General features: G+C 39.1%; 1 protein-coding gene across 7 annotated transcripts in view; it reads right to left on the bottom strand.

Annotated features, from left to right (window-relative positions):
* Nucleotides 1–712: 712 nt before the first annotated feature.
* The window catches only part of BRME1 (break repair meiotic recombinase recruitment factor 1), a 47002-nt gene continuing 20400 nt past the window's right edge, over nucleotides 713–27314 (bottom strand). For all 7 annotated transcript variants that reach the window (XM_007489074.3, XM_007489077.3, XM_007489078.3 and 4 more), the window contains 4 exons: nucleotides 25374–26921; nucleotides 6423–6553; nucleotides 3171–3260; nucleotides 713–1673 (listed from right to left, as the gene is read on the bottom strand). In XM_007489074.3, the coding sequence (XP_007489136.1) occupies nucleotides 1514–1673; nucleotides 3171–3260; nucleotides 6423–6553; nucleotides 25374–26921 (1929 nt within the window). In that variant the 3' untranslated portion in view covers nucleotides 713–1513. The remainder of the gene's footprint in view (nucleotides 1674–3170; nucleotides 3261–6422; nucleotides 6554–25373; nucleotides 26922–27314) is intronic.

Genomic DNA, 27314 nt, shown 5'->3' with positions numbered 1-27314 from the left:
AACATGTTATCTCTCCATGTTTTTGACAAAAATGTTAAAACAGCATAGGACTAAGATAATATCCATTCTAATCGTCCAGACTGACACAGCATTATTGACTATTATTATTATTTTAGCAGATGTTAAAGAGTTTTTTTTTTAGAGTTTTTTAGAGTTTTTTTTTTTAGAGTTTGACCGTTCAACAGGTTCCATATCTGCCTAGCTGTACCATTCTACCACATACCATTCCATGTTGCCCACAAGAAGTTCATGAAGGACACTGTCAAATAGCTTTCACATGATTCTGCCACCCTAATAATTCTGTCAGAAAAGGCCATCAGGTTAGTCTAGTCTGAGAACTTACTCAGGATGAAGACAGGCTGGCTCTTTGTGATCATGCTTTGCCCTCTATATACTTGGGATATCTCCTTGTATCCCCAGGAGCTGAGCACAGTGCTTTATACATAGTAGATATTTAATTAATGCATACTGAATTGAAGTGACTTGCTGGATGATATCTGGAAATTCTCAAATCCTTCTTTGTGCCCCATCAGTTTTCCATTCTTTTCTTCATTTCCTGGGAATGTGGGTAGTTCATATAAGAAATGAATTAAATGTCTTGCCCAGTAAGATGAGAAAAACAGAGATCATCACAGATAACATTATTTAAGTGAAGATGATGCATCATTTGCTAACAGAAAGGTTTGAATTATAAACCACAGTTTACCAGGGCTTTCTAAAGATTCTCCTTTATTAATGTTGTTTTAAGGGAGAACTATATGGAAATCATAGGATAGGCAAAGATCTAGCAAACAAAGACTTTCTTTTCCTCTTCCAGGAAAGACACAAATACTGAACCTTCAATAACCTTAACCAAATGACCTGAAATTTACAAATCAAGATAAACATCTTGTATTCCCACTGGCCCCTTGGGCTTATTCCCAGGTCCACTGGGACTCTCTCCATCTGCAGAAAAGTAGAACAAGCCTTCCTATTAAGAGATATCACTTGGACTTGAATGGCCTGGGCTTTCACTCCAGAAACTAACAGTGCTATTTGGCTCAAGCCACAAATTACAACCAAAACTTCCTCTTTAAATAAGAAAAGCTACAGAGAAGACCTCCTGGATGAGGCCAAGAATCTCTCATCTCTTTACAATTTTAGTTTGTTTTCATCTTGGATAGCAACAATCACTTTTAGTTTCTCAAGGCAGTATTAATAAGGCCCCACTCTTAGTAACTGAAGAGATGGATCCAGAGATATTCCGATGCTCCTAAAGGCCATTTTTATAACCTAGTTCTTGGAAAGAAAAATAATCATTAGGAATGATCCCAGAAAACTATACTTGGGCTCCACTATTTTTCACCAAAAGCTGTTAAGAGGCCTTTTAAACATCTGTGTCAGTGGGGGAAGGGGGGTAATAGTTGCTTCAGATGATCTAATTTAAACTCCACTTGGAAAGACCTTCTAATACCTGGAAGGAAAGTAAAACTCATAAACCTTGAAGTGGCTTGGAGATTTGTCTTTTGTAGCCTCACTTGTCTTTCCATTTTTTCACAGCAGGGGGGCACTGGGTCGCTCCCTTCAGGGGATAGGAAAAGTGGTAGGGGGGCTGTTTCCCTGTTGTTTTTCCCTTTCGATGCTTTAGGCGTCTGAAGGATTCCAGGTCCCTGTGGGTGCTCATGATCAGTCGGCTAAGAAGAATGGGAGAAACAATGTGAGTTATCATCTACATTGTCTTCTCTATAGGCAGCTCGGTGATGCAGTAGACTGAGATGAATTTGGAGTTAGGAAGAACTGAGTTCAAATCCTATTTGGGATATTTCCTAAGCTATGTGACTCTATGCAAAGTCACCAAACCTTTCAGTCTCAGTTTTGTCACCTGTAAAATGAGAATAACATCTTCTATCTCACAGGGTTGCTGTGAGGATCAAATAAAATATGTGAAACATTCCGCAAACCTAAATGGGTTACATAAATGCTAGCTATTTTTATTAGTAAGCCAGAACAATATAAACCTTTTCAAGTATAAAAAACTCCCAACAACAACAAAAACCAATCCTAAAATTGTGATTCTTCTAAATTTTTGTAATCACTGATGATATGAAAAGCAATACAATGTAAGATAGGAGAAGAGTGATGAGGCCAAGGTGATCTGTTTACAACCTGGACCTAAGTAATCAAGAGGAAGTCATTGGACCATATAACAGAAGAAAGGGTATTCATGAAGAAAGGGTCCTAATCTCTAAGCAAAGCATTTTCTTCACAGTGTGTGTATTAATCTAAGCACTGAACTGAGAGTTAGGAGGATTGTATTCAAATCCCAACTCTAAAATCTAGAGGAATTGTTGTTTCCAACTTTTTGTGAGTCCATTTGGAGTTACAACTTGCCCAGGGTACAAAGTTACTAAATATCTGAGGCTAGATTTGATCTCAAGAAGATGAGTCTTCCTGACTTCCGGCCAGGCACTCTATCTACTGTACCACCTAAGTGCCTCCTTGCTAAATAACTCTGGGAAAGTTGCTTAACTTTTCCTAGACTTAGTTTTCTTATGTGTAAAACTGACATAATTTGTGTTTTCTTTATATTATTTACCTTCTGGGGTGGATGGGAGGAAATTAGTCTGCAAAATTAAAGTGCTATAGACATTTAAACAGCTATTATTGTGTTAATGGAAAGAACTCTAAGCTTAGAATTAGAAAAGCCAGTTTCAAGTTTTGGACCATATCTTTGATGGTGATGTGCCCAGGCAAGTCTCATACCTCTGTGAGTACTAGTTGTCTTACATGTTAAATGGAGATTAAAAAAAAAAGACCTGCTCTTCCTCTCTACCAGGGCTACTTCGAGGAAAATACTTAGCATTCTATGAATGAGAGTCACTGTCATCAGCATCATCACCATCATCATCATTAGGTTCATGGGAAACTTCAGGAGTTCCACCAGAGAGCTACTACCAAACCCCCTGGGTAGTTAAGGCACAGGTTTGGTTGTCTACTGGTGGATTTATTTTGGAATTTGTTTTCTTTGTCTTATTGTTGTTGGTTCACATCTTGCTACGTGTAGTCCCTGACAGAAGCATTTCTTAATTCTGAACTTGCCCCCTCACCACTTAGCCTCCTGACTTTTCACATTCCCATTTTTTACAGATAATGCTTCTGTCCCCTTCCCTGATGCAGAAGCATGTCCTTACTTAAGATTAGAAAGCTCAACAGTCAGGCCACAGATGATAGCTGTTGCGTCTTCTTGAGGAGGGTCACAGATGCCTTCTACCATCTCATCCCTTATAGGAAAAAAAGAAAAACAAAAGGTTAGAGAGACTCAGCTGTGTAGCTTCACCTCAATTCATTCTCTGGTAAAAAAAATTTTTTTGAAAGTCTTCAGGCAAACCAGACATTGACTTCTTTTATCACCCAAGCCACTCATTAAGTACTGTTCTGTTTCATAGAAGTAACTATGATTTCAAATGGAATCTCCTCAAAAACAAGTTATCAGTGAAGAGGTGGCTTATCTCTGCAGGAGCCTGACGTGATGACACAGTACACTGATCAGAGCAAGAAGTGAGGACCAAGAAACTGACAGCATGGCAGCAGAGGAGAGCTATACTAATTAGAAAAGCACAGGATCTGCAGCCATTTAATGCAGGAACAACTCACCCTATAACTCTTAAGAATTCTTTGGGGAGTCCATGGAAGTATTATAAGATAATAAAATAAATGATGGTCACATCAGGGATTCAGAGTAATAAAAAAAAAGTTGAATTATGTACAGAATACTCACATATTTAAAAGTCACAGTATTACAGACTTTGAAGAAGAAACCTAAGAAGTCAACTCTTTTGTGAGTAATATTCCTCACTAGAACTTTCAGTCTTTGCATTGATACTAAGACAGAAGATAAGGGCTTTAAAAAAAAATAAAACAAACAAACTTCCAGTGATGGAGAATTTACTTCATTCTGAGTAAGTCTATTCTACTTTTGGATAGCTCTGATTATTTAATTTTTTTTTTCCTGCCAAAATTTTTTTTCTTTGTAACTTTCTCTGAAGGCTCCTACCTCTGAGCTTTTGGAGTCAAATAGAATAAATATATTTCCTTTTCTGAGAGGTAACATAGTTTAAAGGATAAAGTGTTGGTTCTGATGGCAGATAGATCTGAGTTCAAATTCTGCCAATAACACTTAGTAGCTGTGTGACCATGGGCAAGTCACATAATTTCCCTGAGATACAGTTTCTTCATCTGCAAATGACAATCATGATATATGTAGTTCCTAATTTGCAGGATTCTTATGAGGCTCAAATTAAATAATGAACCTTTATACTTTGTAAACTTCAGAGTATTATACCAATGTTAGCTGCTAGTTGTTTTTGTTTTTTTAACCCTTACCTTCCATCTCAGAATCACTACTGTGTATTGGTTCCAAAGTAGAAGAGCAGTAAGAGCTAGGCGATGGGAGTTAAATGACTTGCCTAGAGTCACACAGCTAGGAAAGTGTCTGAGGCCAGATCCGAACTTAATACCTCCCTCTCTACACCTGGTTCTCAAACCACTGATATACCTGGATGTCCCTGGCTGTTAGGGTTTTTTTTTTTAATTATTACTAAATTTTTAGAAAGTTAGTCTTCAGACCAAGAAGACCTAAGTTCAGAAAGTCCTACTTCTGATACATCTGATTATGAATGGGCAAGTCACTTAATATCTTAGAGCATTAGATATCCTTCTAAGACCCTAAGTTAAAGAGAAGACACCGACCTGGACTGGTAAAAGGAATTTCCTCAATCTAGAGTTCTACCTCTAAGTGAAATCAAGTCTAGATCCTATCCTATTTAGGACCTTAGTTATACATATAATGGTCCTGAAGAAAGTAATAATGTCCCACTCAAGTTTTCTCTTCTCTTGGCTAAAATATCTCCATTGTCTTCCATCATTTTTTATATGGCACAATTTCCAGTATTCTCACTCTTGCTCTAGTTGTCAATGTCCCTCCTAGTAGCTAGTACCAAGAACATACTACGGATGTATTTTGATCAAAGCAGGGGGGCAATGAATATGATTTCCTTTATTCTAGATACAATGTTTTTGTTAATGAAGCCAAAAATCACATCTTTTGTTTTCTAAGTCAACAAGTCAACTGAAGTCTTACTATTTCTTTCTTTCTTTTTTAACCTTTACCTTCTAAGACAAAGGAGCAGGAAGGGCTAGGACACATAGCTAGGAAATATTTGAGGTCAGATTAGAACCTAAGGTCCTACCAACTCTAGACCTGCTACCTAACTGCCCCTACCATTTCCTTTTTATATGAACTACTGTCTAGTTGGACCTCTGTAGTCCTGAATTTACTTAGCTGATTTTGTGAACCTAAGTGAAAGATTTTACATAATTTACTAAGTCAGGGAGATATATGATTTTAGAAAGATCTGCATGCAAACACCTTAAATTAAATTTGTTTTTTTAATGCTTAAGGAGATAAATTTTAGTTATCTGCAAAATTTAGTTATCTATAACACACTATTCCCTAAAAACAGTTGATTAACAAAGGTCTCATAAATACCTTCTCTTCTAAGCAGGCTGGTTTTAGTCTTGCATGAACAGGTCATACCTGTTCCAATCTCCCTGCCTCTGTTCATGTCATTCTTTCTTCTCTCCACCTTGAACAGTCTTCTTTCTATTTCTCTAAATCTTACCCCCCTCCTTCAAGGATCAGTTCAAATTCAACTGCTTTCAGGATGTCATCCATTACTACTGCAGCCTACCGTTTAGTTATGGAGAGAATCTACCCTCTGCCACTTACTATGGCTATGACCTTAAGAAAGTAAGTCACTTTCCCTTTGCAGGCCTGAAGTTCCTCCTCTGTAGGACAAGATGCCTGAACTAGATGATCTCTGAGATCTTTTCTAGTTCTAAAATCCTATCATTTTATAAGCATTACACATTCAAAGACAGAATAATGAAATAAAGCAACTGATGATTAAGTGATAAATGCAGACCTACAACAAATTTAAAAGGAATTTAAAAGATGGTTGATCTTGTGTGAGAAGGCTTCATTTACTTAATATTCATAGATTAAGGCTTTTAGGGTTTTAGGAAATATCTAATCCAATTCTCTCCTGGTATAGAAAAGGAAACCAAGAAGAGGAAAATTAAATTACTTTCCTGAGACATCAAAGGTTAAACAGGTGGAAGAGCCAGAATTTGAGCTCATATCCTCTTATTCCAATAAAGTCTTCACTCTACTGCACTACATTACCACTGTCCTCCAAAAGCAAAATGGGGATATCCATAATTGTGTGCATAGAAGAGACAGCCTGGGAAGTCTGTTTCCACCTGAATATTAAACAACAGCCCCCTTCAGGAAGCAATCCCACAGCCTAGACAGGTGGCCTCAAAGGGAAAGACTCCCCCAGGAGTCTGGCACGATGGGAATGGATTTTTGTTCTATCACCTACCTGGGCTGCAGTTTACTGTGGGAAGAAGTGCTTTTCAGAGTCAATGGAGCCTCTGAGCTCCGTTGTTCTTCATCAGGGTGAGGTTTTTTGCTAGGCAAGGAGGGAACCAACATACTCTTCACAGGAGATGCCTGGGAAAAGAGGACACATAAAAAGATCACGTGTGAACAGCAGCTTGAAGCCAGATATTACAATGAGTACTGGAAGAATGGTTATTCAGACAAACAAACCTTCCAAGTTGCTATAGCCAGGTGCCCATGCCCTTTTCTCAACCAAAATTAGGCCTGGGACAAGCAGCAGTGAATATAAAGGAGCAGAGAGGAAAAGGAAAAGTAACAAATGTTAAAGAGGTGACCTGGTGCAATGCTTGAGCATTTTGGCTTGAGAAGCCAAAGAAGCTGGTTTTGAATCCCAGTTTTGTTACTTACAACCTGGATGACTTGGACAAGTTACTTAAAGTTGTATGGAATCATATGACAGAATAGCAGGAAGAAGTACAGTGAGTACTTACTCCCTTCTCTCCCTGCAACTTCTCTAAATGGATCTAGAAAATGTACCAGAATGGAATCTTGATCAGGAAATTTAAAAACACACACATACATATAGATAGATAGATCTTTTTTTAATTTTTTTTTATGCCAGGTGGGCTTAGGGAGATAGAAAAGTCTGCATACTTTGGGGGCAGAATCTGGCCCAGAGCACAATGTGTTGTGGACCATGGCCAGTTAGAGACCACAGAATTGGCATAGAGGGGCCCACATTTGTATAGGGTGCAGGAACAGGTGCCAGGTAGCCACTTGGCACTCCTGTCATTCACTAATGAGACTGAGGCCATAGATAGACTGCGATAGGACCTACACTTAGAGGTAGCATTCCAGGGTAAGAGGCTGTGGCAGGGCCTAGGCTATGTACCAAGCAAGCAGCAACTTATGGCTTGGACTAGAAGAACTGAGCAGGGACTCAGTTCCAGCTTCATCTAAACCAGCAGAGTCATAACCAGGGCAGGTATCCCATATCAAAGAGAAGCCTATAGTTTTATCACCCTGAACTAGAAGAGCTTTATAGATGGCTGAGAGTGCCTGAATCCAGCAGCAGGCCACTAAAACTCCAAATGGGAGCCAAACCAAGGTCAGAAACCTGTAGAGCTCAGACCAGCAGACAACAATCAGACTTGGACCTGGACTGGATCACTTTGGGAACACTGTATGCTTGTAGGTCCCCAGCCTTAGCTATCCCTAAGATCCTGGGAAAACACAGTATTTAATACACTAAGAAGGCAACAGCAAGACCAGACCAGATACTTCTTCCAGAAGTGCACAGAGTCTGGCCCTTATATCAGGCCCAAAGTCAGGAAGTAAGCTGAAAGAATGAATAAACATAAAAAGAATGCCTCACAAAGAGCTATTATGGTGCCAAGGTTGCTCGAGACAAAAGCCCAGAAGAACAAAAATGACTAAAACATTTACAAGCCAAGTCTCAAAGAAAAACACTCTGGGCAGTCCTGCTTCTGTGGCTTTCTTGGGGTATGGAGTGTTGTATTATTTCAGAATCTTAGGGATGGCTGAGGCTGGGAATCCTACAAATTCAACTAGAATTTCTAGAGGAGTTGAATCAAGAGTTTAAAAAAAATAGTTTAAAAGGTTTTATCAATAAAATGAAAATGTTAAGAAAAAAATGGAAAAGAAATGAGAGCTATGGAAGAAAGAATTGGAATGACAATTAATAGCTTGGCATAAGAGGTACAAAACTTCCTAGCTGTCTGACCCTGGACAAGTCACTTAACTCCATAGTATTAATTCTATGACCAGGGATAAGGGTTTTAAAAAAAACTTTGTCAAGCAATAAACTCCTTGATTGAATGGAACAAGATAGAAGCTAATGACTCCATAAGACAATAAGAAATATTTAAAAAGTAAAAAAAAAGAAAATCTATCTCATAGCAAAAACAACTGACCTAGAATATTGTTAGAGGAGAAGGAATTTAAGAATCATTGGACTACCTGAGTTATCACACACACACAAAAAAAGATCTTGAACATCATATTTCAAGAAATCTTAAAACTTCCCAGGTTTGAACTCTAAGAAGGCAGAGTAGAAATGAAAAGAACCTACCAGTTACTTCCTGAAAAGAAATTACCAAATGAAAACTTCTAGAAACTTAATAGTCAAAATCCAGAGTTTCCAGGTCAAAGAAAAAAACTGCAAGCAATAGGAAAGAAAGTGTAACAATAATTGCCAGTCCTCTAATAGTGGGGGAGTGGAAGTAGAATGAGGGGATCAGATCTCTACTCCTTTAAGGGACTAGGGGCCTAAATTATCATCAGCTCCAGCTCAGACATGGTGGTATTCCTGAAGGCTACCAGAGTTGGTCACCAGCACCCTAGATCCATTTGGTTACTAATACTCCGATCAGCTTTTATACTTCAGAAGGTACAATCACCAATAAACAAACTTACTTCCCTCACCCAGAGAGGCTAATTATGTTCCCTGCCTTCACGGCAGTTCCTGGCAAGGTTTATAGCTTACTTTGGTTCCCATAGAGCTCAGTCCTAGGCCCAAGTCCAAACCCCACAGGGACTCGATTCCTATGTCCCCTGGCTTCTCCAGGCTGCCCTGGGGTTCCATGCAGTCTATAATCCTGGCTGCAAGTTTGCAATTTCCTGGTTCCAATTCCTGGTCTGTGAGTATCACTTCTAGCACCTGAAACTAAGGAGGACAAACAACAGAACAGAAACAAACAACCCCAGGCTCATTTCTAGGAGCAGGATTAGGCAAGTCCTTCCCCTCTTATGGGTTGAGTGTAGCAGATAAGAGTCCCTCAAAAATGCCTTTTAAAAAAAAACTCTTACCTTCTGTCTTAGAATTGATACAATTATTGGGTCTAAGAAAGGAGAGTGTCAGTTGGTTAAGTGACTTGACCAGGGTCATACAGTTAGGAAATGGCAGAGGCCATATTTGAACCCAGATCTTTTCAATTCAACACTTGGTGGCCTATCCACTGAGCCATATAGCTGTCCTTCCCTTCAAAAAGAAAATGCTTTTAAAGACATAGGCAATCAAAAGAGTTACAATCAGGCAGGGGTTACAACAGGCTCCAAATTAGGCAAACTAGGAATGCTCAAAAGACCCCTCCAGTGTCTTAATGTTTCAACTAGGCAAGCCCAGAGAAACCTGGGTTACAAAATTCAAATACGGAATAGTCAACAATAAGAATCACACAGATTTTGCAGTTTTCATAAAGGAGAGCTTGGAAAAAAATATTCCAGAAGGCAATGGATAAAGACAATCAAGAATAACTTACCTAGCAAAATTGTGTATAATCCAATGGGGGGGGGGGGGTGCAGGGAGTAGAATTTTAGTGAAATAGAGGACTTTCAAACAGTGTAGATGAAAAGACCAGACTCCATTGAGATTTTGCAAACCCAAGAGTCAAGAGAAACACAAAAAGGTAAACAGGACTGAAGACTCATAAAGGACTAAACAAGTATAAACTGCTTAAAAATCTAATATGGGGAGATGATATATGTGTCTCCTCTGAACCCTATCATCATCAGGAGTGAAATAGAGGGAGTTCAATTAGATAAAAGGCCTATAAGTGATTCTGCAATATCCTGATGATCTTAAAAGAAGAATGAAAAGAAAGGGGAAGAGGAATAAACTATGAGAGGAAAGTTAAGGAAAATTATCTCTCATAATCAAGACATATAAGTAGAAGGCTATAAAAAAACAAAGGAGGAAGGTGTTGGGGTACAGGTAGCAACTGAACCTCATTCTCATCTGAATATATATATATATATATATATATATATATATGTACATACATTTTATTCAAGAGGAAAATAAAAGAGAAGGGAGAAAGAAAGGAAAATAAGAGAGACAATAAATTAAGGAAGAGATGTCATAAGTAAAACAAACTCTTACTAAGGATGCACAAAAATATTTATAACTGTTTTTACAGGGGCAAAGAATTAGAAGCTGAGAAAATGCCCATCAATTGAGGAATGGCTGAACAAATTATGTGATGAAATCCAATTGTACCATAAAAAATAAGGAAGAGGATGGTTTCAGAAAAAACCTAGGAAGACTTATATAAACTGATACTGAGCCAATTCAGCAGAATAAAGAGGAACATTTATATAATGACAACAATATTTACAAACAATTCTGAAAAACTTAGGAACTCAGAACAACATATAGACCGATCTCAGTTCCAGAGGACTCATGATGAAATATGCTACCCTATTTGGGTTTGATTGTTTTTAAACAAAGCAAATGCAGAAGTTTGTTTTCCTTGACTACATATATTTGTAAGGGAGATTTTCTTTCTCTTTTTTTTTTCTTAATTAGGGTAGAAAGGAAGGAAGAAAAGTTGGATATCTGGTCATTGAAAATTTAAATTAAAGAACTCCTTTTGAAAGTAATAAATGTTGGAGGGGATGGGGGCAAAATTGGAACACTAATGCATTGCTGGTGGAGTTATGAACTGATCCAACCATTCTGGAAGACAATTTGGAACAATGACCAAAGGGCCATAAAATTGAGGATGGATGCCCTTTGATTGTATAATACCACAACTGGATCTGTATCCCAAAGAGATCATAAAAAAAGGGGAAAGGACCTACTTATACAAAAATATTTATAACAGTTCTTTTTGTGGTAACAAAGAATTGGAAATTGAGAAGATGCCCGTTAATTGGAGAATGGCTGAACAAACTGTGGTATATGTTGATGATGGCATACTATTGTTCTATGAGAGATGAGCAGCATGATTTCAGAAAAAGCTGGAAAGATCTATATGAACTGATGCAAAGAAAAACAAGCAGAATTAGGACAACATTGTACACAATGATGGCAATATTGTATGATAATCAACTGTGAAAACTTAGCTACTCTCAGCAAAATGATCTGGGACAATTCTGAAGGATTTATGATGGGGAATACTATCCACCTCCAGAGAAAGAACTGTTGGGAGTTGGATGGATACAGATCAAAACATACTCTCTTTCACATCGGTGTATCTATGTTTTTATTTGGGGGTTTTGATTTTTTACAAGTGTGTTCTTACAACATGGAAGTGCATTTTTTCATGATAATACATGCATGGTCCAAGATCAACTTGCTTACCATCTCTTAGTAGAGAGGGGGGATAGGAAGAGAGGGAGAGAGTTTGGATCTTATAATTTTGAAAAATATGTTGAAAATTATTATTATATGTAATTGGGAAAATAAAATATCTTTGAATAAAAAAACTACTTAAAGGCAGTGTGATATAATGAAAAGAACATGTATTATCTCTAACACTTAATGTGTGGCCATTTGTTGTTGCTGTTTTTGTTGAGTCATTTCAGCCATTTCCACCTCTTTATGACCCCATTTGGGATTTTCTTGACTAAGATACTCAAGTGGTTTGCCATATCTTTCTCCAGCTCATTTTACAGATGAAGAAACTGAGGCAAACAAGGATAAATGATTTGTCCAGGATCATATAGCTGGTGTCTGAGAATAGATCTGAACTTAAGAAGATGAGTCTTCCTGATACCAAACCCAATGCTCTATCTATTGTGCCACCTAGTTGACCTGTGTGGCCACAGCTAAGTGATTTACATTCTCAGTTTTCTCATCCACAAAATGAAAATAACAATACTTTTGTTACCTACCCAATAATCTCACAAGTTACTGTAAGGAAAGCACTTTGTAAAACTTAAAGTACTATAGAATTGTGAGTTATTATTGCTCTTAATATATACCCCTATGTGCACCTGATTAAAAAATATTTGCCAGGAGAGCAGTTAGGGGGCATTGACTATAATTATACAAATTCATATTCCTGTTAAAAATCATATCCCTACACTTAAAGTACCATAGTAAATCAGAACATTTATTTTTTAAACCCTTACCTTCCATCTTAGAATCAATATTAATTGATTCTAACATGGTAAAGGCTAGGCAATGGGGATTAAATAATTTGCCCAGGGTCACACAATTAGGAAATATCTGATACCAGATTTGAACCCAGGACTCCCTGTCTCTAGGCTTGGCTCTCAATCCATTGAGCCACCTAATTGTCCATCTCACCCAAATCAGAACATTTATTTAAGATAGATAGTGCATGGTGAGAAATTTAGCAATAAGTTTAGAGACCCTGCTAAAGAAGCAAGGCCTGATCCAATGTTACAAAGCACTTCCTTGTGTATAGGACCAGTTGGATAGTCAGTAGAATTTGGCCAAGATCTGACCCAGATCTTATTTGCCAAATCTTCAAAGAGGAAAGTTGGAGTTCAGAGTTTATTAGAGCCGATATCTATGCCAGATATAGGGTTCAGAGATTATTAGCCAAATATAGGGTTGTCTGAAAGATCTGGTTATCTGGTTAGGCCAATTCTTATCAGAACTTTTAGCTTCTCAACAGAAACCATGGTCTCTGTCCCTGGCATTTCACATTCTATTTAATTATACAGTGATGTCTATTTTATATATTTTTACATTTTTAATATCTAAAGTTCATAAATCTTATATTTTTCAACAGTAGCTCAGTGGATAGAAGGCCAGGCCTAAAGAGGTTCTAGGTTCAAATTTGACCTCAAACACTTTCTAGCTATGTGATGATCCTGGGCAAATTACTCAATCCCCATTGCCTAGTCTTTACTGGTCTTTTGCTTTGAACAGATACTTAGTATTGAAAGACAGAAGGCAAAGGGTTTCTTAAAAAGTATATATCTGGTTAATACCCCTTCCCAAAATAAGTTAAATTAAACACTGGAAAATATTCTTCACTAGTCTGGGAGCAAATGTTGAATCTGGTTTCAGATTCAAAAGCCTATGCTGCCTCCTAATTTACTTCAAGTCCCCTCAATTTGTTCTGGGTCACTGGATATAAATTTCTCCTCACACACATATGCTTTATCTTTCTAAAGCTTAACAGCAGGCTACTTAGAGGCAAATTGAGCATATGATTATTCTATTTCCTTCCACAGAACCTAGAGTGACCCTATGGTCTAGCTAAGTTGAAACTGTGTCTTTTAAATATACAGAGAAATAGCTGGCATTTCAGTTAAATTCCAGTCAAGGGGGTTGGAGACGACTCAGAACTTAACATTAGGTGCCCGGGTGTCCCACTGAACTGTGTTCTCTCTCAGTGCCTCCCTCATCAGCTGACCCTGCCTTTCCACAGGTTGCATTATAACCTCTAACCACCAGAGGGCGGTCAAATTCCGACCTGTCTCCCCCATCCCTGAAATGGCTGCCCGCGACTTTTTGCCTTTCCTGAAAAGTGCTTTCTTCCCTATTGCACCTCCCCTGCTGCTTCCTGAGTTCATATCTTGGGAATGCAAATATTAAAACAGTAACTGCTACAATGATCATGGCTCTGCCCTCACCCCTTGAAAGGATTCACCCTTCCAGTTGTCTCTTTGTTCCCTTTTGGATACTGAACTCCACCAAGTTTTGACACTGTGCTCTCCTGTTTCTCCTACTTGTCCAAATTCCTTCTATCTATCTGTGGGTGTCCCCTAAGGCTCTCTCCTGGGCCCTCTTCACTATATATTATCTCATTTGGTGCTTGGTGATCTTATCAGCTCCCATGGATACAATCATTTTTATGAAGATCTATTATTTTTCTAGCCCACTGAACAGAAAACTGCAGATAATTCCTTGTTGTGATAACCCTGGGCAAGTCATTTAATCCTGTTTGCCTCAATTTCCTCATCTGTCAAATGAGCTGGAGAAGGAAATGGCAAACCACTCTAGTATCTTTGCCAGGAAAACCCCAAATGAGGCCATGAAGAATTGGACATGACTGAAACTACTAAACAACAGAAAATCTCCCTCCTAGCTTCTAGTCTTGCATCTCTGACTGCCTATGAGCCATTTTGAACTTGGGGTCCTGGAGACATCTTAAACTCAACAGGTCCAAAACAGAATTCATTGTCTTTTCTCATTAATCTTCCTCTCTTCCAGACTTTCCTATTTCTGTGTCAGGTACTACCATCCCCCAGTCAACCAGGCTTACAACTTTGTGGTCTTCTTGACTCCTTACTCTCTCATATATTGTTTCTAGTTTTCAAGTCCTATTACTTCTACCTTCTAACTTCTCTCCAATATGTCCTCTCATTTCCACTCACACAGCCATCACATGTTAATGTAGATCCTGACCACTTCACACCAGGACTACTGAAATAACTTGCTGGTTAGTCTCCCCATCTGAAGTCCCTCCAGTCTAGTCCATTCTCCTACTCAACTGACAAAATTATGTTCCTAAAGCATAGTTCTACCTATGTCATTCAGCCCCCAATCCCCACCTACTCAATAAATTCCTTATTACTAAGTCAAACTCTTTTTTAAAACTCTTACCTTCTGTCTTAGATTTAATATTAACTATCCATTCCAAGGCAGAAGGACGGTAAAGGGCTAGGCAACGTTAATTCCACTTGCCCAGGGTCACATACCTAGGAAGTGTCTAGAGTGAGATTTGAACCCAGGATCTCCCATATTTAAGCCTGGTTCTTTATCCACTGAATCACCTAGCTGTTCCTCTGTTTGGTTTTATAAACCCTTCACAACCTGTTCTCTTTTTTTCTTTTCTGTCTTATAATCACCTCTCCTTTGCTACTAGATGATCCAGTGACACTGGCCTTCCTCTCTGTGCTCACCACACATCATCACTCATCTTCCAACTCTGTGATGTTCTCCTTTCTCATCTCTGGCTTCTGGATTCCATGATTTCCTTCAAGACACCCCAAACCCCACCTTCTGAAAGAGACCTTTCCCAGCCCCTCTTTGCCTCATAAATTACCTCTCTCATTTTCCAATCTACCGTATTCCTGACCGGAGAATGAGAGCTCCTGGAAGCAGGGAATATGTTTGCCATTCTTTGCATTCCCAGTGCTTAGCAGAGTGCCTTGGCACACAGTAAGTGCTTAATAGCTGACTAACTGACTCTCTTCTATACCCCTCTGGTTCCAACACATATTATATAGACCATTAAAATTTGTTTTTTTAAGCCCTTACCTTCGCTAAAGTTTGAATACATGTTAAACTGAAATTCAAGTAAAATGATTCTCTCTTAACTGTGTTAGATGTTAGACTCCATTTTTTTCCTTCCTTATGCCTCTTCCCCTCTTCTATCCTTGGAAATTCTCCATTTACAAACTCCTGTAGCTTATGGAGTATTTCTCAAGATAAAAAATTTCTCAGAGATAAAGGAAGGTGAGAGAGTAAAGCCTCTCACTGGCTCATCCAATTGATATGTAGGATTCATCACTGTGCTCCAGTAAAAGCTGACTTTGGTGTTTTCTCCCATTCCTCTAATATTCCTTCAATAGGTATCTTTTCCTCTGGTGATATCTTGACTCCCTTTAAAAGCTCTAAAAGAGGGGCAGTTAAATACAGCCATCCTTTTTTTTTTTTTAAGCTTTACCATCCATCTTAGACATTTTACTATGTACTGTTTCTCTGGCAGAAGAATGGCAAGGACCTGGCAATGGGATTTGAGTGACCTGTCCAGGGTCACACAGCTAGGAACTATCTGAGCCTTATGAAGCAAAGACCTTTGGTTGCAAAGTTTTTCTGGGACCTAGTTCACTGTTCTAGATGCCTCATATTTAGCAAGTCACTGCTGGAGCCAACAATAAAACCCAGGAATTCCAATTTCTGGAGTTCTGACATGTTACCATCTTCCTCTACTCAAACTTCACCCTCTTTCCTTATTATGCACCTTTACCCAAGCATGCTGATTGAAAAAAAAAAAAAAGGGCCCATTTAACCATCCCAGAGTGATGTTAGAATTTAGGCACTGCCAGGGCAAGCTTACCAGTTAGGGCTGTTTCCCAAGCAACTCGCCTGCCTGCTGAAGGGTTCCTCTTCCCCCCTTTCCAACTGAGTCTATTCTCCCTAACCAAGTCAATATAAAGGAGCACCTTGATCCACAATAGCTTGAGGTGATCAAATTATCCCCAAATCATTTATCATCAGTGAAATGTGAATTCATCTAGAGGAAGCCCAGGAAATTTCCTTATTTTCCTCACTGAGACATTGATGGGAGTAGCTTTGCCTGCCATAGGACAATATTAGCTATGTTCCACAAAAAGCTCAATGTCAAATGAATTATCTTCCAGGGCTTTTCTTGCTCTCTACAGCCTCAGAAAGGTGATGAGTGAGCTTACCACATGAAATACTCACTTTATGCCAGGCTAAATGATACATGGAGAAAAGTGATGATTTTTCCAATAAGAAATAAAAGGAGAAGATCTACTTACTCCTTTCTCTGAGCCAGCCCAAATTCTTCCCTTCGGGCATTGTGCTGAATACCTAGGCTGCCCTGACCTGTTCAAGAACACACATATAAATGTATCATTTTAAAAATAATCATATCCAACCAATAGACTTTGTGCTGGGTCAACAGACCTGCTCACCAATGAAAAGAGGGCCTGGCTATTACCTTATGAGGTCTGCTGCTAAATCTGTTTGCTTAGGTTCATGGTCCAAAGTAATAATCTCCTAAACTTTTTGATTGTGTCAGTAAAAATTTTGGAGCACACCCTGCACCATGGGTGTATATTTAGTTATTTGTAAATTACATAAACATGTTAGTAGTCTCTCGGTAACTGAGGATGACGATTGTCTTTGTACGTTTTCATCTATGATAGATGAGTGTGCACAAAGACACTTGTGTGTGAAGGAGATTTAAGTGGAAAAGTCAATGCACAGAGACAGTCCCACTCTCTCGGTGTTGGAAGCCTGGGTCCAGTGGCACGAAAAATTGTTACACCTGGAGACTTCCTCAGCTGCATTGGATGGCCCTGTTGTCCTTTGTGCTCCAACACGCCCTGAGCACTCCACAGTGCTTTGCTGCGTCACCATCTCAGCCATTGAAACTTCTTGTTGGTTTCTTCTGCCTGTTCCGCCGAAGCAGTCTTCACATGCTGGGTGAGCAAAGCCCTGGTTCACCAGGGGTCGACGACCCGATGGCTACCCTCACAAGGTTTAGCCGGCCTGTTGAAGCCCGGGGTGTGGCCGCTGCCGCATGCTAGCAGCTACTGGGAGCCACAAGTGAGAGCTGGGTGTCAGGTGGGGGTCAGAGGCTGGAGAGCTGCCCTAGGAAGGCACGACAAGCCCTCCATACAGAGATACTACTCCTCCCTGAACACCCCATAAACCCAAGAGAAAATTATAACTATAATGTGCCTTCTACCTACCTTAACTATTTCTGTACTTATTATAAATCAAGCTCATTAAGAGCACAGCTTGCTGAACACTTGCAAAACTGTTAGAGAATACTTGGATTGAAAAAAACTTTTATATAATTCTCTGGTTTAACTCTTTGTCTTGGATAGTATCTTCTCTTCTGAAAGACCCCAATATTTTGTGATACCCTTCTCTCTTCATTTAAGGGCCCAATCCTCTAAATGAGTGGTCTTTAAAGTGTGGGTCTTTGCCCAACCCCAAGGAGTCTGAGGATAGTGAGACAGATCTCATTCCACCTCTCTGTAGTAGCCAATCTCTAACACAATGGCAACTACCATTGTTCTCCAATAGTTCCCCATTCTAGCCCTTCTTTTTGCTATGTAAGCTCCAAACCCTCTTCCCTCCTGCTTCTGAGTCCCACTTTGACCATCAGCATTAGCAGTTGTAACTTAACCAGCAACTGTACAGGTGCTATTGGGAGAATTCCACTGACCATCTTGTCCCTGGTTTCACTTCACTATCCCAGCACTATGTTCCAGGAGCAAGATAACCAACTGCACCTTTTTTGTTTTGGATGAGACAGAGTGAGTCCCACAGAATGAACAGGCATGAGTAAGTGCATTCTTCATCTCAGTCAAGTCAATAAGCATTTAAGTGTCCACTATGTGCCAGGAATTGTGCTAAACACAAGAAATACAGAGAAAAGCAAAAAACAACTCTTGATTTTACTGAGCTCACAACCTAATGGGAAAGACAACACACAAACAGCTGTGTACAGTTGAGATATACACATAAATTGTAGATGATTTCAAAAGAAAGGCACTAAGATTGAGAACAAGAGAGAACTTGTAGAAAGTGGGACTTTGGCTGAGACTTTAGGGAAGCTGAGAGGGGGGACAGCCAGTGAAAATGTACTAAGTTGAGAGATGGTTAGCAGGCCAAGATCATTTATATTATCTTTCTCCCCAAATCTACCCCTCTTCTGAACTTCCCTATTTTTGCCTTATTGAAAGCACCACTACCCTTACAGATATTCAGATTTGCAACCTTTGTATTCTCTTTGATTTTTTATTTTCCCTCATCCTAAATATATAGCCATTTGCCCCATCTTGCTATTTATTCCCACACAATATCTCTAGCATTCCTCTCTCACATGGTCACTACCCTAGTTCAGACCCTCATCACCTCCTTGTTAGGGTATTGTAATAGTCATCTAATTGTTCTTGCTTCAAGCCTTTTCCCCAAAACTATTCCTTACAGATGCCAAAATTATTTTCTGAAATACAGGTCTGACCAAGTCACTCAAAAACTTGACTGTAGTATCAAGTATTATTTCATCTTTCATAATTTTAAAGTTTCTATTTTTATTAATTTTATAGTGTACATAAGTGTAATGTATATAGTTATTTGTATGGTAGTATGTATATGTGTATGGGGTGTTCAGGGAGGAGTAGTATCTCTGGTATGGAGGGCTTGTCGTGCCTTCCTAGGGCAGCTCTCCAGCCTCTGACCCCCACCTGACACCCAGCTCTCACTTGTGGCTCCCAGTAGCTGCTAGCATGCGGCAGCGGCCACACCCCGGGCTTCAACAGGCCGGCTAAACCTTGTGAGGGTAGCCATCGGGTCGTCGACCCCTGGTGAACCAGGGCTTTGCTCACCCAGCATGTGAAGACTGCTTCGGCGGAACAGGCAGAAGAAACCAACAAGAAGTTTCAATGGCTGAGATGGTGACGCAGCAAAGCACTGTGGAGTGCTCAGGGCGTGTTGGAGCACAAAGGACAACAGGGCCATCCAATGCAGCTGAGGAAGTCTCCAGGTGTAACAATTTTTCGTGCCACTGGACCCAGGCTTCCAACACCGAGAGAGTGGGACTGTCTCTGTGCATTGACTTTTCCACTTAAATCTCCTTCACACACAAGTGTCTTTGTGCACACTCATCTATCCTAACCCCGTCTACCATATGAGGGTACACTGTAGATGAAAACGTACAAAGACAATTGTCATTCTCTGACACTGAGAAACTACTACTAACCCTCCTGTCCCTTTCCCACTCCCTAAACTTTTAAGGTACCTTTCAACTTTCTCTCTCTTTCAATCATAACTCTTATGAATGCTCTTATAGGGGCAGCTGGGTAGTTCAGTGGATTGAGAGCTAGAGATGGGAGGTCCTAGGTTCAAATTTGATCTCAGACACTTCCTAGCTGCATGACCCTAGGCAAGTCACTTAACCCCCATTGCCTAGCCCTTATTACTCTTTTGCTGTAGATATTGGTTCTAAGACAGAAGGTAAGGGTTAAAAAAAAAAAGAATGCTCTCTTACCCTTGTTCACACTACACTGCAAGCTTTAAGTTAACTTAAAATGTTTATATCTTGGATGTCCTTTCCTTCTTAAACAGAATTCAAATTAAGGTAAAATTAAAGAGATTTTAATATCAGAACTTTGTGTATTAGCCATACCCTGAAATTACAAATAATATTATCTACATTGATAGCTTGTCAGGGGAACCATATCAACTTCATAAAATTACAGGACAGTGAAATTTTTGGGGGGACATGGATTACATCTCCCTCTGGAGAGTATGTATCTGCTCCTTGATGCTTCATTGAGAAGCTTGAATATATCTCTTTACTTCCTTTCAGTTCCAGCTAAAATCTTTCATTCTAATGGAGGCCTTTGACAACCTCTCTTAATTTTAGTGCCTTTCCTCTGTTGTTTCCTTTTTTATCCTGTATAGAGATTGTCTATCCATACTTCTTTGAATGTTGTTTCTCCCTTCAAATTATAAGCTCTTTGAGAGCAAGGGACTACCATTTGCCTCTTTTTATATCTCTAGTGCTTAGCACAATGCCTGGCACACACAGTAGGCCCTAATTAAATGTTTACTGACTGACTAGAGACCTATTCCTACTTCAGTGAGGATGAAGATATGTTATGGAGGACCAAAAACCTAGGCTCTACTCTTTGCTATTACCTTGAGGTATTTGGAAGATGTAGGACCAATGGGAAAGATTGTCTTCTCTAGGCAACTCTAAATAAATTTTCCATCTAAAGGAAGTCTTAGGGAAGGACTATTAGTCTAGTGAGTCCCATGTTTATCTCAGGGACCTAACAGGGGGATTGCCTCTTTATAGAGATCTGAAGTTTGTTTTCCTTTCAGAAAGAAGAGAATGGTATTAACTATTTGTGGCCTACTATGAGACCATTGTGATGTTTTACATTTTTTGTGGGGTAAAATGGAGGCTATAATTTTCCTACCATATTAGCCCTAATATAATACAACCCGAATATAGTGTGATCCTAAGCATTTTGAAGGGTAACTCAGAGGAAACACCTATTTGAATTTTTTCCTTTTAAATTATAACTTTCTCTTAACCTGCAAATAATGTAGGAACTTTATATTCAAAGTTTTTTCAAAATCCTGAAAACAAGTTAAAGAAGTTTTAATGCCAACATTTTTATTAAATATGTATTACTTTTATAGATACTTGTGAGAAACTACCTTTCAATATTTAATCACATTCTCCTTTTTAATCTCCCAAAGTGGAAACATCATTCAAATTATCTTCTTCACCCTCTTCTTCCCACAAAACATCATCTTCACTACCATCCATACTGCTTGAGATACCACATTTTTTTTTTTAATCCAAGCAAAATGGACTCCGTGGAGGTTTTGTCTCAAGTGGTTTTGATCCAGGTTCCCTAATACAATGACTGACAGTTTCTTTATTTTTCTGGATGGAGAAAATTCATAGTTTCCAGCTAATATCCATTTGCTATATTCTTTCCTCAAATGATCTTTGAATGCTTATTAATTACTACATCTAGCACTTGTAATTATGACATCATTCCTCCCTCAATAACAACTAAGTCCCTGCGCATTTCAGCAATTCCCTTATTTGAGCATTCCTCTCTGACACACAGCAGGACTCCTACCCCCAGACCACATTCAACCAATCTAACACAAATTCTTTATTCATCCTTCCCTTTTCCTGCACACAAAAGATCATTCCTAAAGGTAACTTTTCCTTAGGTAATGTTTTACTACTTAAAATTATGTAAGGAGTCAGTTTTTGCCCATCAGCTGTGACTGCAAGCATCTCATCATTTTAGTTTTCTCATTTCCAGAGTTTTAATCAACATTGATTTGGTACCTTTAGTATTAATGGTGACATTTGATGGAATATCAAAACAAATAGGCATTTGGTCGGTGTTTCCCATCTGCCCCAGGATATAGCCATGCTTTTTACATATGCTAAGGCACACAATATACAACTTAGGGCTTCAAAGCAGGAAGTACTCAAATATAGTGTGAATGCATCTTTCAAAGGTACATATATAGGGATAAAAATCATCGAACTATATTCAGGCTAATACAGTATATACTTTACCTGATGTTAATTGTTACCTTGAGAACTTATGTGGGAATGAAGGGGGGGGCATATCTACGAAAACCTAGATATGAACAGTATTCTGAGGTTTCCAGAGGAAACACTGAGTGAGAGAAAAACAAACCAAAGAAAAAAAATTTGGGAACAGCCAGTCCTAGGAGTGAACCTCATTCATGTCAAGGCCAGAACTCTGGGTCACAGGTTACAGAAATGATACCACATTGTAGGAAGCCTAGAAAGTCAGGAGAAAGAGATGAAGAGGGAGAGAATTTAAGGCCCAGGAGGCAGTAGGTAAAAACACCTGGGGTTAGGAAATGAGAGTGTTTATTTTCAGGAATAGCAAGGAGGTTAATATCCCTGGATTATATCTCTGTATAGGGGAATAAGGTGTAGGAAGACAAAAAAAAAAAGACAGGAGGGGGACACGAAGCAAACATCAGATTTTATAATTGAATAGAGCAATGACATGGTTGAAGCTACACATTAGGATAATCACTTTGGTGGCTAAAGGGAGGATAGATTAGAGTGGGGAGAGTTTGGAGGCAGGCAGACTCACCAGAAGGCTATTGCAATTGTTCAGGTGTGAGGGAACAAGAACCTGGATCTGGGTGATGGCAACATCAGAGGAGAGAAGGAGACATATAGGTGAAATGGTTAAGACAGAAGTCACAAGCCTTGGCAACTGATTAGATATGGGGTAGAGGGAGAGATTCAGTAGGCAAAGATAGCACCAAAGTTGCAATCCTTTGTGACTAGAAAGATAATTGTATTCTCCCCAGAAATAGTAAAAGTAGAAAGAGGAGAGGGCTTAAAGGTAAAGATGAGTTCTATTTTGGATGGAAGGGTTTAAGATGTCTACAAGACATTCTGTTTGAGATATGTGATAGGCTGTTAGAGATGTAAGACTTAGGAGAAAGTTAGGGCTTGATAAGTAGATCAGAATATCAACTGCATTGAAATGATAATAGAATCCGTGGAAGCTAATGAAATCACTAAATGAGATAGCACAAAAGGAAAAAAGAAGGTCAACCAAGCACAGAGCTATGGAGGACATCTATTAGTGGTTGTGATCTAGATTTAGATCTAACAAAGGAGGCTGAGAAATAATGGATGGACAAGTAGGAGAATAGGAAAGAAAAGAGAGTATTAAGGAAAAGAAGATAATTAACAATGTCCAAGTCTTAAGACAGTTTCTGAAGGGGGAAGATTGAAAAAAGGCCATTAAATTTGACATTTATTTATTTATTTTTTTTAAACCCTTACCTTCTGTCTTGGAGTCAATACTGTGTATTGGCTCCAAGGCACAAGAGTGGTAAGGGCTAGGCAATGGGGGTCAAGTGACTTGCCCAGGGTCACACAGCTGGGAAGCGTCTGAGGCCAGATTTGAACCTAGGACCTCCCATCTCTAGGCCTGGCTCTCAATCCACTGAGCTACCCAGCTGCCCCCTTAAACTTGACATTTAAAAGATCATTGGTAACTTTGGAAGAGTACTTTCAGTTGAATGATGAAATTGGAAACATTATTTTTTTTTTTACAAAGAATTAGGTGAGAGGGAAGTAAGTAGAGGTGCTAACTATATTGACTTTCCTATTTATCCACTAAAAGGAGGAGAGATACAAAACAATAGTTAGTTGTGATGAGTGGATCAATTGGGAGTTTTTTTGAGGTCTGGGAAGAGGGGGTCATATTTTTAGGCTATTGAGAAGAAGGGAGAAACTGAAGGTAGTAAGAGAAGAGGGATGATAAGAGTGTACAATAGAAGACAGCATGGAATAGAATCACTTGTGAAAGAAGAGAGGTTCACCTTGATCAAGAAAACCCCCATTCCCATTTTGCAAATAAGGAAACTAAGGCTCAAATATATAAGTACTTTCATTGCAAAATAAGGTATGAGTGAGGTATGAAACCAAACCTAAAATTTAGGTCTTTCATTCCTAGTTCAGTAATAAACTTTTCACTAAATTACAGATAGTAGTGTATGGCAGTTTATGAATAGCGAGTGGACATGAGGGAAGGGTAGATCCTGAATGCAGTTTTGTTCCTGGCTTACACATGTATTAATTAGAATTTTGAACCCTCGGACTTCATCCCCCAGAAGTCCTTCAGTATTTCTCAGAATTCCTCTCCTCTCTCCACTATGTTGAGTGATCAGGTTTATATAACTTTCTGTGGCTCCTTGCTCTTTCTGTTCTCTCTCGAGATAGTGATTGAGTTAGGCAGGTTTTTACTCTAGCTTTTATTTCAAGTTGTTATTAATAAATCTTATAAATATAATACTTGAGTTATTGTATATTAATTTTAATTCTCACACACCTTAGGTAACTATAGCACCTTGGTCAGGTCTTGCTTTGTTAATTTGTACAAGGGATGAATTAAGGAGACCCAGACAAACATTTGTTGACTACAAGACCCTAGAAACAGAAAGATGAATTATACTCCAGAATATCCTGATTTATCAAGTGACCAGGGATCCTTCACACATCTTACATGAGATTTACCAAACACAATGCTTCCACTTGTCCAGGCAAGTGAGCACAGATGGCTGGCACTGAGTCAATAGCAATAAAAGCCAACATTTGTTTAGCTTTGTTCTTGCTCTGTTGATGGCTGTTAGATTCTTAAAGGAAGTGAAGTCCCAAAAGAATCCCAATAGGGCTCAAAAAACTGTTCTCCAAAAACAAGGAATCAGGTGTCTGTAGCTAATCCTCTTTTCCTATCAGCAATATTCCTTTTCTGTGATGCTTCTCACATCTAAGTATCAGGCTGATGTCTTAGAGCAATCAATTAAAAAGCAAAAGTCTGAAGTAAAAGCCTTGTTAGAAAATGGTAGGAATGAATGATTCAGAACTAATTCTATACATACAGGGAATAAGAGAGTATTTTGCCCTCTGATATGCTCCAGGGATGACAAAAGGAATTATTTTTTGCTGTACATGGGTTCTTCAAAGCCCCATGATTGATTTAGTACAGAAACAAAGAACATATATACATATCACATTGGTGATATTTATACATATGTATACATACATATATGTGTGTATATATAAAACCAATGGGACACTCAGATTTGCAGAAAGCCTATAAACCTATAGCTTTTAGAAAGTTATTTCTTACTTCACTCATTACCACAGGAATTCAACACATTTTTGATGATATCTAGAAAAACAAATTAGATATTAAACACTTAAATTTTTTTTTGTTATATAAATGTTTAACATTAGGATGTTTTAAGAAAGGGTTAATAATTCAGAGTTAAGTTAAAAAAACAAACACTATATAGTTCCTGATTTAGAGAAAGGAAATCACCAACATTCAAATTTAATTGAATCAATGTTACTGACACAGAGACTGTCCCGATATAACATGGAGAAGACCTTACCTGCTCTGATGGAAATCCAAAGTTAGGGTCATCAAGAGCATCACGTATCTGGCTATCTGGCAAAAAATCTAGTTCCAGAGCTAAAGATTCTCCCCAATCAGTATGATCTTCATAATTACATCCACTTTCAGTCAAACTTGTCTTTTCTACAGAAGGAAATTTTTTACTTTCCATATTGGTCTCAGTTTCTTTGGCTGGATCAGCTACCATCTCTTTCTCCTTGAACAAATAGGCAGTACTGACTGGTAGACTGCTTTCCTCGAGACTAAGATTTTGCTCACTTCTCTCACTGATATCTAACCCAGATTCTTTTCCATCTACAAAATCCATCAGCCAAGGTAATCTGACTTTTGTCCCTAGAAGCTGATTTACTTCCTCTTGGTCAGTGCTAGCAGTTACATGTTTCTCTTCCCCTTCTGGATACAGATTCTCTTTTTCTAAAGCAAGAACTATGGTATCTTTGTATTCAATCTTGGGCACAAAGTCCTTAGGAGCCAAGCCAATAGAAACTGAATGGTTGGAGACCACCTTGATGCCTTCAGTTGGGTCCCCTTCATGTTTTGCCTCTTCCCTATCTTTCCTATCCTTTTCAGCATAAGGTGCTCCTTCCAGCAGGACCTTGACAGATGGGTTCCTATTGGAAAATGAAGACATCTCAGTATTTCCATTGATAAGTTGTACCCTCCCTTTGGATTCAGAAATATGTGTGATCCCTTTCAAGTCAGTAGCTGTGGGACATGAGTAATTAAGATATTCCTGTGTAGACATCCCAGACCCTTGGCGGGCATGGCTGAGTTTTGCATTTTGGTTCATCCTGTTGGATTGTGGCACATTATCGGGGCACTCTTGTTCTGTAGCATTGTCCCAGGTGTTCTGCTTGTCAGTACTTTGTTTTCCAGCAGCTGATAAGTTAGAATCTGATGGAATGATGGCCAAGTTACTTTCTTCCCTCTTTCCTTGTTCCTCAAGGAAGTCATCACTATCTAAGCCTCCTATAAGCCCATATGTGGCTGAAGTTCCTACTTCCTCTTGAGCCATGTCACCTTTGTGGGTGGCTCTTCTATCTAGCAGGGGTCTATTTTGTCCTGTTATTGAAGCATTACTGTTTAATAGGGCTTCTTTTTGGCTTTGATTGCCTACAGCCAAATTCCCATACACTGGTGAACTATTCATCTCCATTTCAACAAGGGAGCCAGATTCCAAATTCTTGCTTTCTGGATTTTTGCCATTCAAAGTATTTGTCATTCCCTCCAAAAGATGTTCTTTGTTAGTTCTTTCTTGCACAGGGCTTATACTTCCCATCTCTTGAGGAGTTTTGTTGAATGCACCAGCAGTATTATAATAGTTTCCATCTGTGGGCTTCAAGGAACTTTGGCTATCGTGTTCCTGAAAAAGTAGAACTCTCTCAGCATCAACACTGTCCATGTGAGGAATCAAAAAGTCCTTTTCCTTCTGATCTTCCAAATCCTTATCTTCCTGAATAGCTTCTACCACTGGTTCATCAAATTGAACATTTTCTGCCTTCTGGTCATTAGACTCAGGAAACATCTATGGAGAAAAAAATCAGAAATTTAGTCTTAGGGGCAGCTGAGTAGCTTAGTGGATTGAGAGTCAGGCCTAGACACTGGAGGTCCTAGGTTCAAATTTGGCCTCAGGCAATTCTTAGCTATGTGACCCTGGGTAAGTCACTTAATTCCCATTGCCTAGCCCTTACTGCTCTTCTGCCTTGGAACCAATACATGGTATTGATTCTAAGGTGGAAGGTAAGGGTTTAAAAAAATAAGAAATTTAGGGGGGCAGCTGGTTAGCTCAGTGGATTGAGAGCCAGGCCTAGAGATGGGAGGTCCTAGGTTCAAATCTGACCTCAGCCACTTCCCAGCTGTGTGATCCTGGGCAAGTCACTTGACCCCCATTGCCTAGCCCTTACCACTCTTGTGCCTT

This window comes from Monodelphis domestica, chromosome 3 (genome assembly GCF_027887165.1).
Source record: "Monodelphis domestica isolate mMonDom1 chromosome 3, mMonDom1.pri, whole genome shotgun sequence".
In the NCBI taxonomy this organism is placed as follows: domain Eukaryota; kingdom Metazoa; phylum Chordata; class Mammalia; order Didelphimorphia; family Didelphidae; genus Monodelphis; species Monodelphis domestica.
The sequence above is the reverse complement of the archived record's forward strand: the minus strand, read 5'-3'. Positions and strand labels throughout refer to the sequence as shown.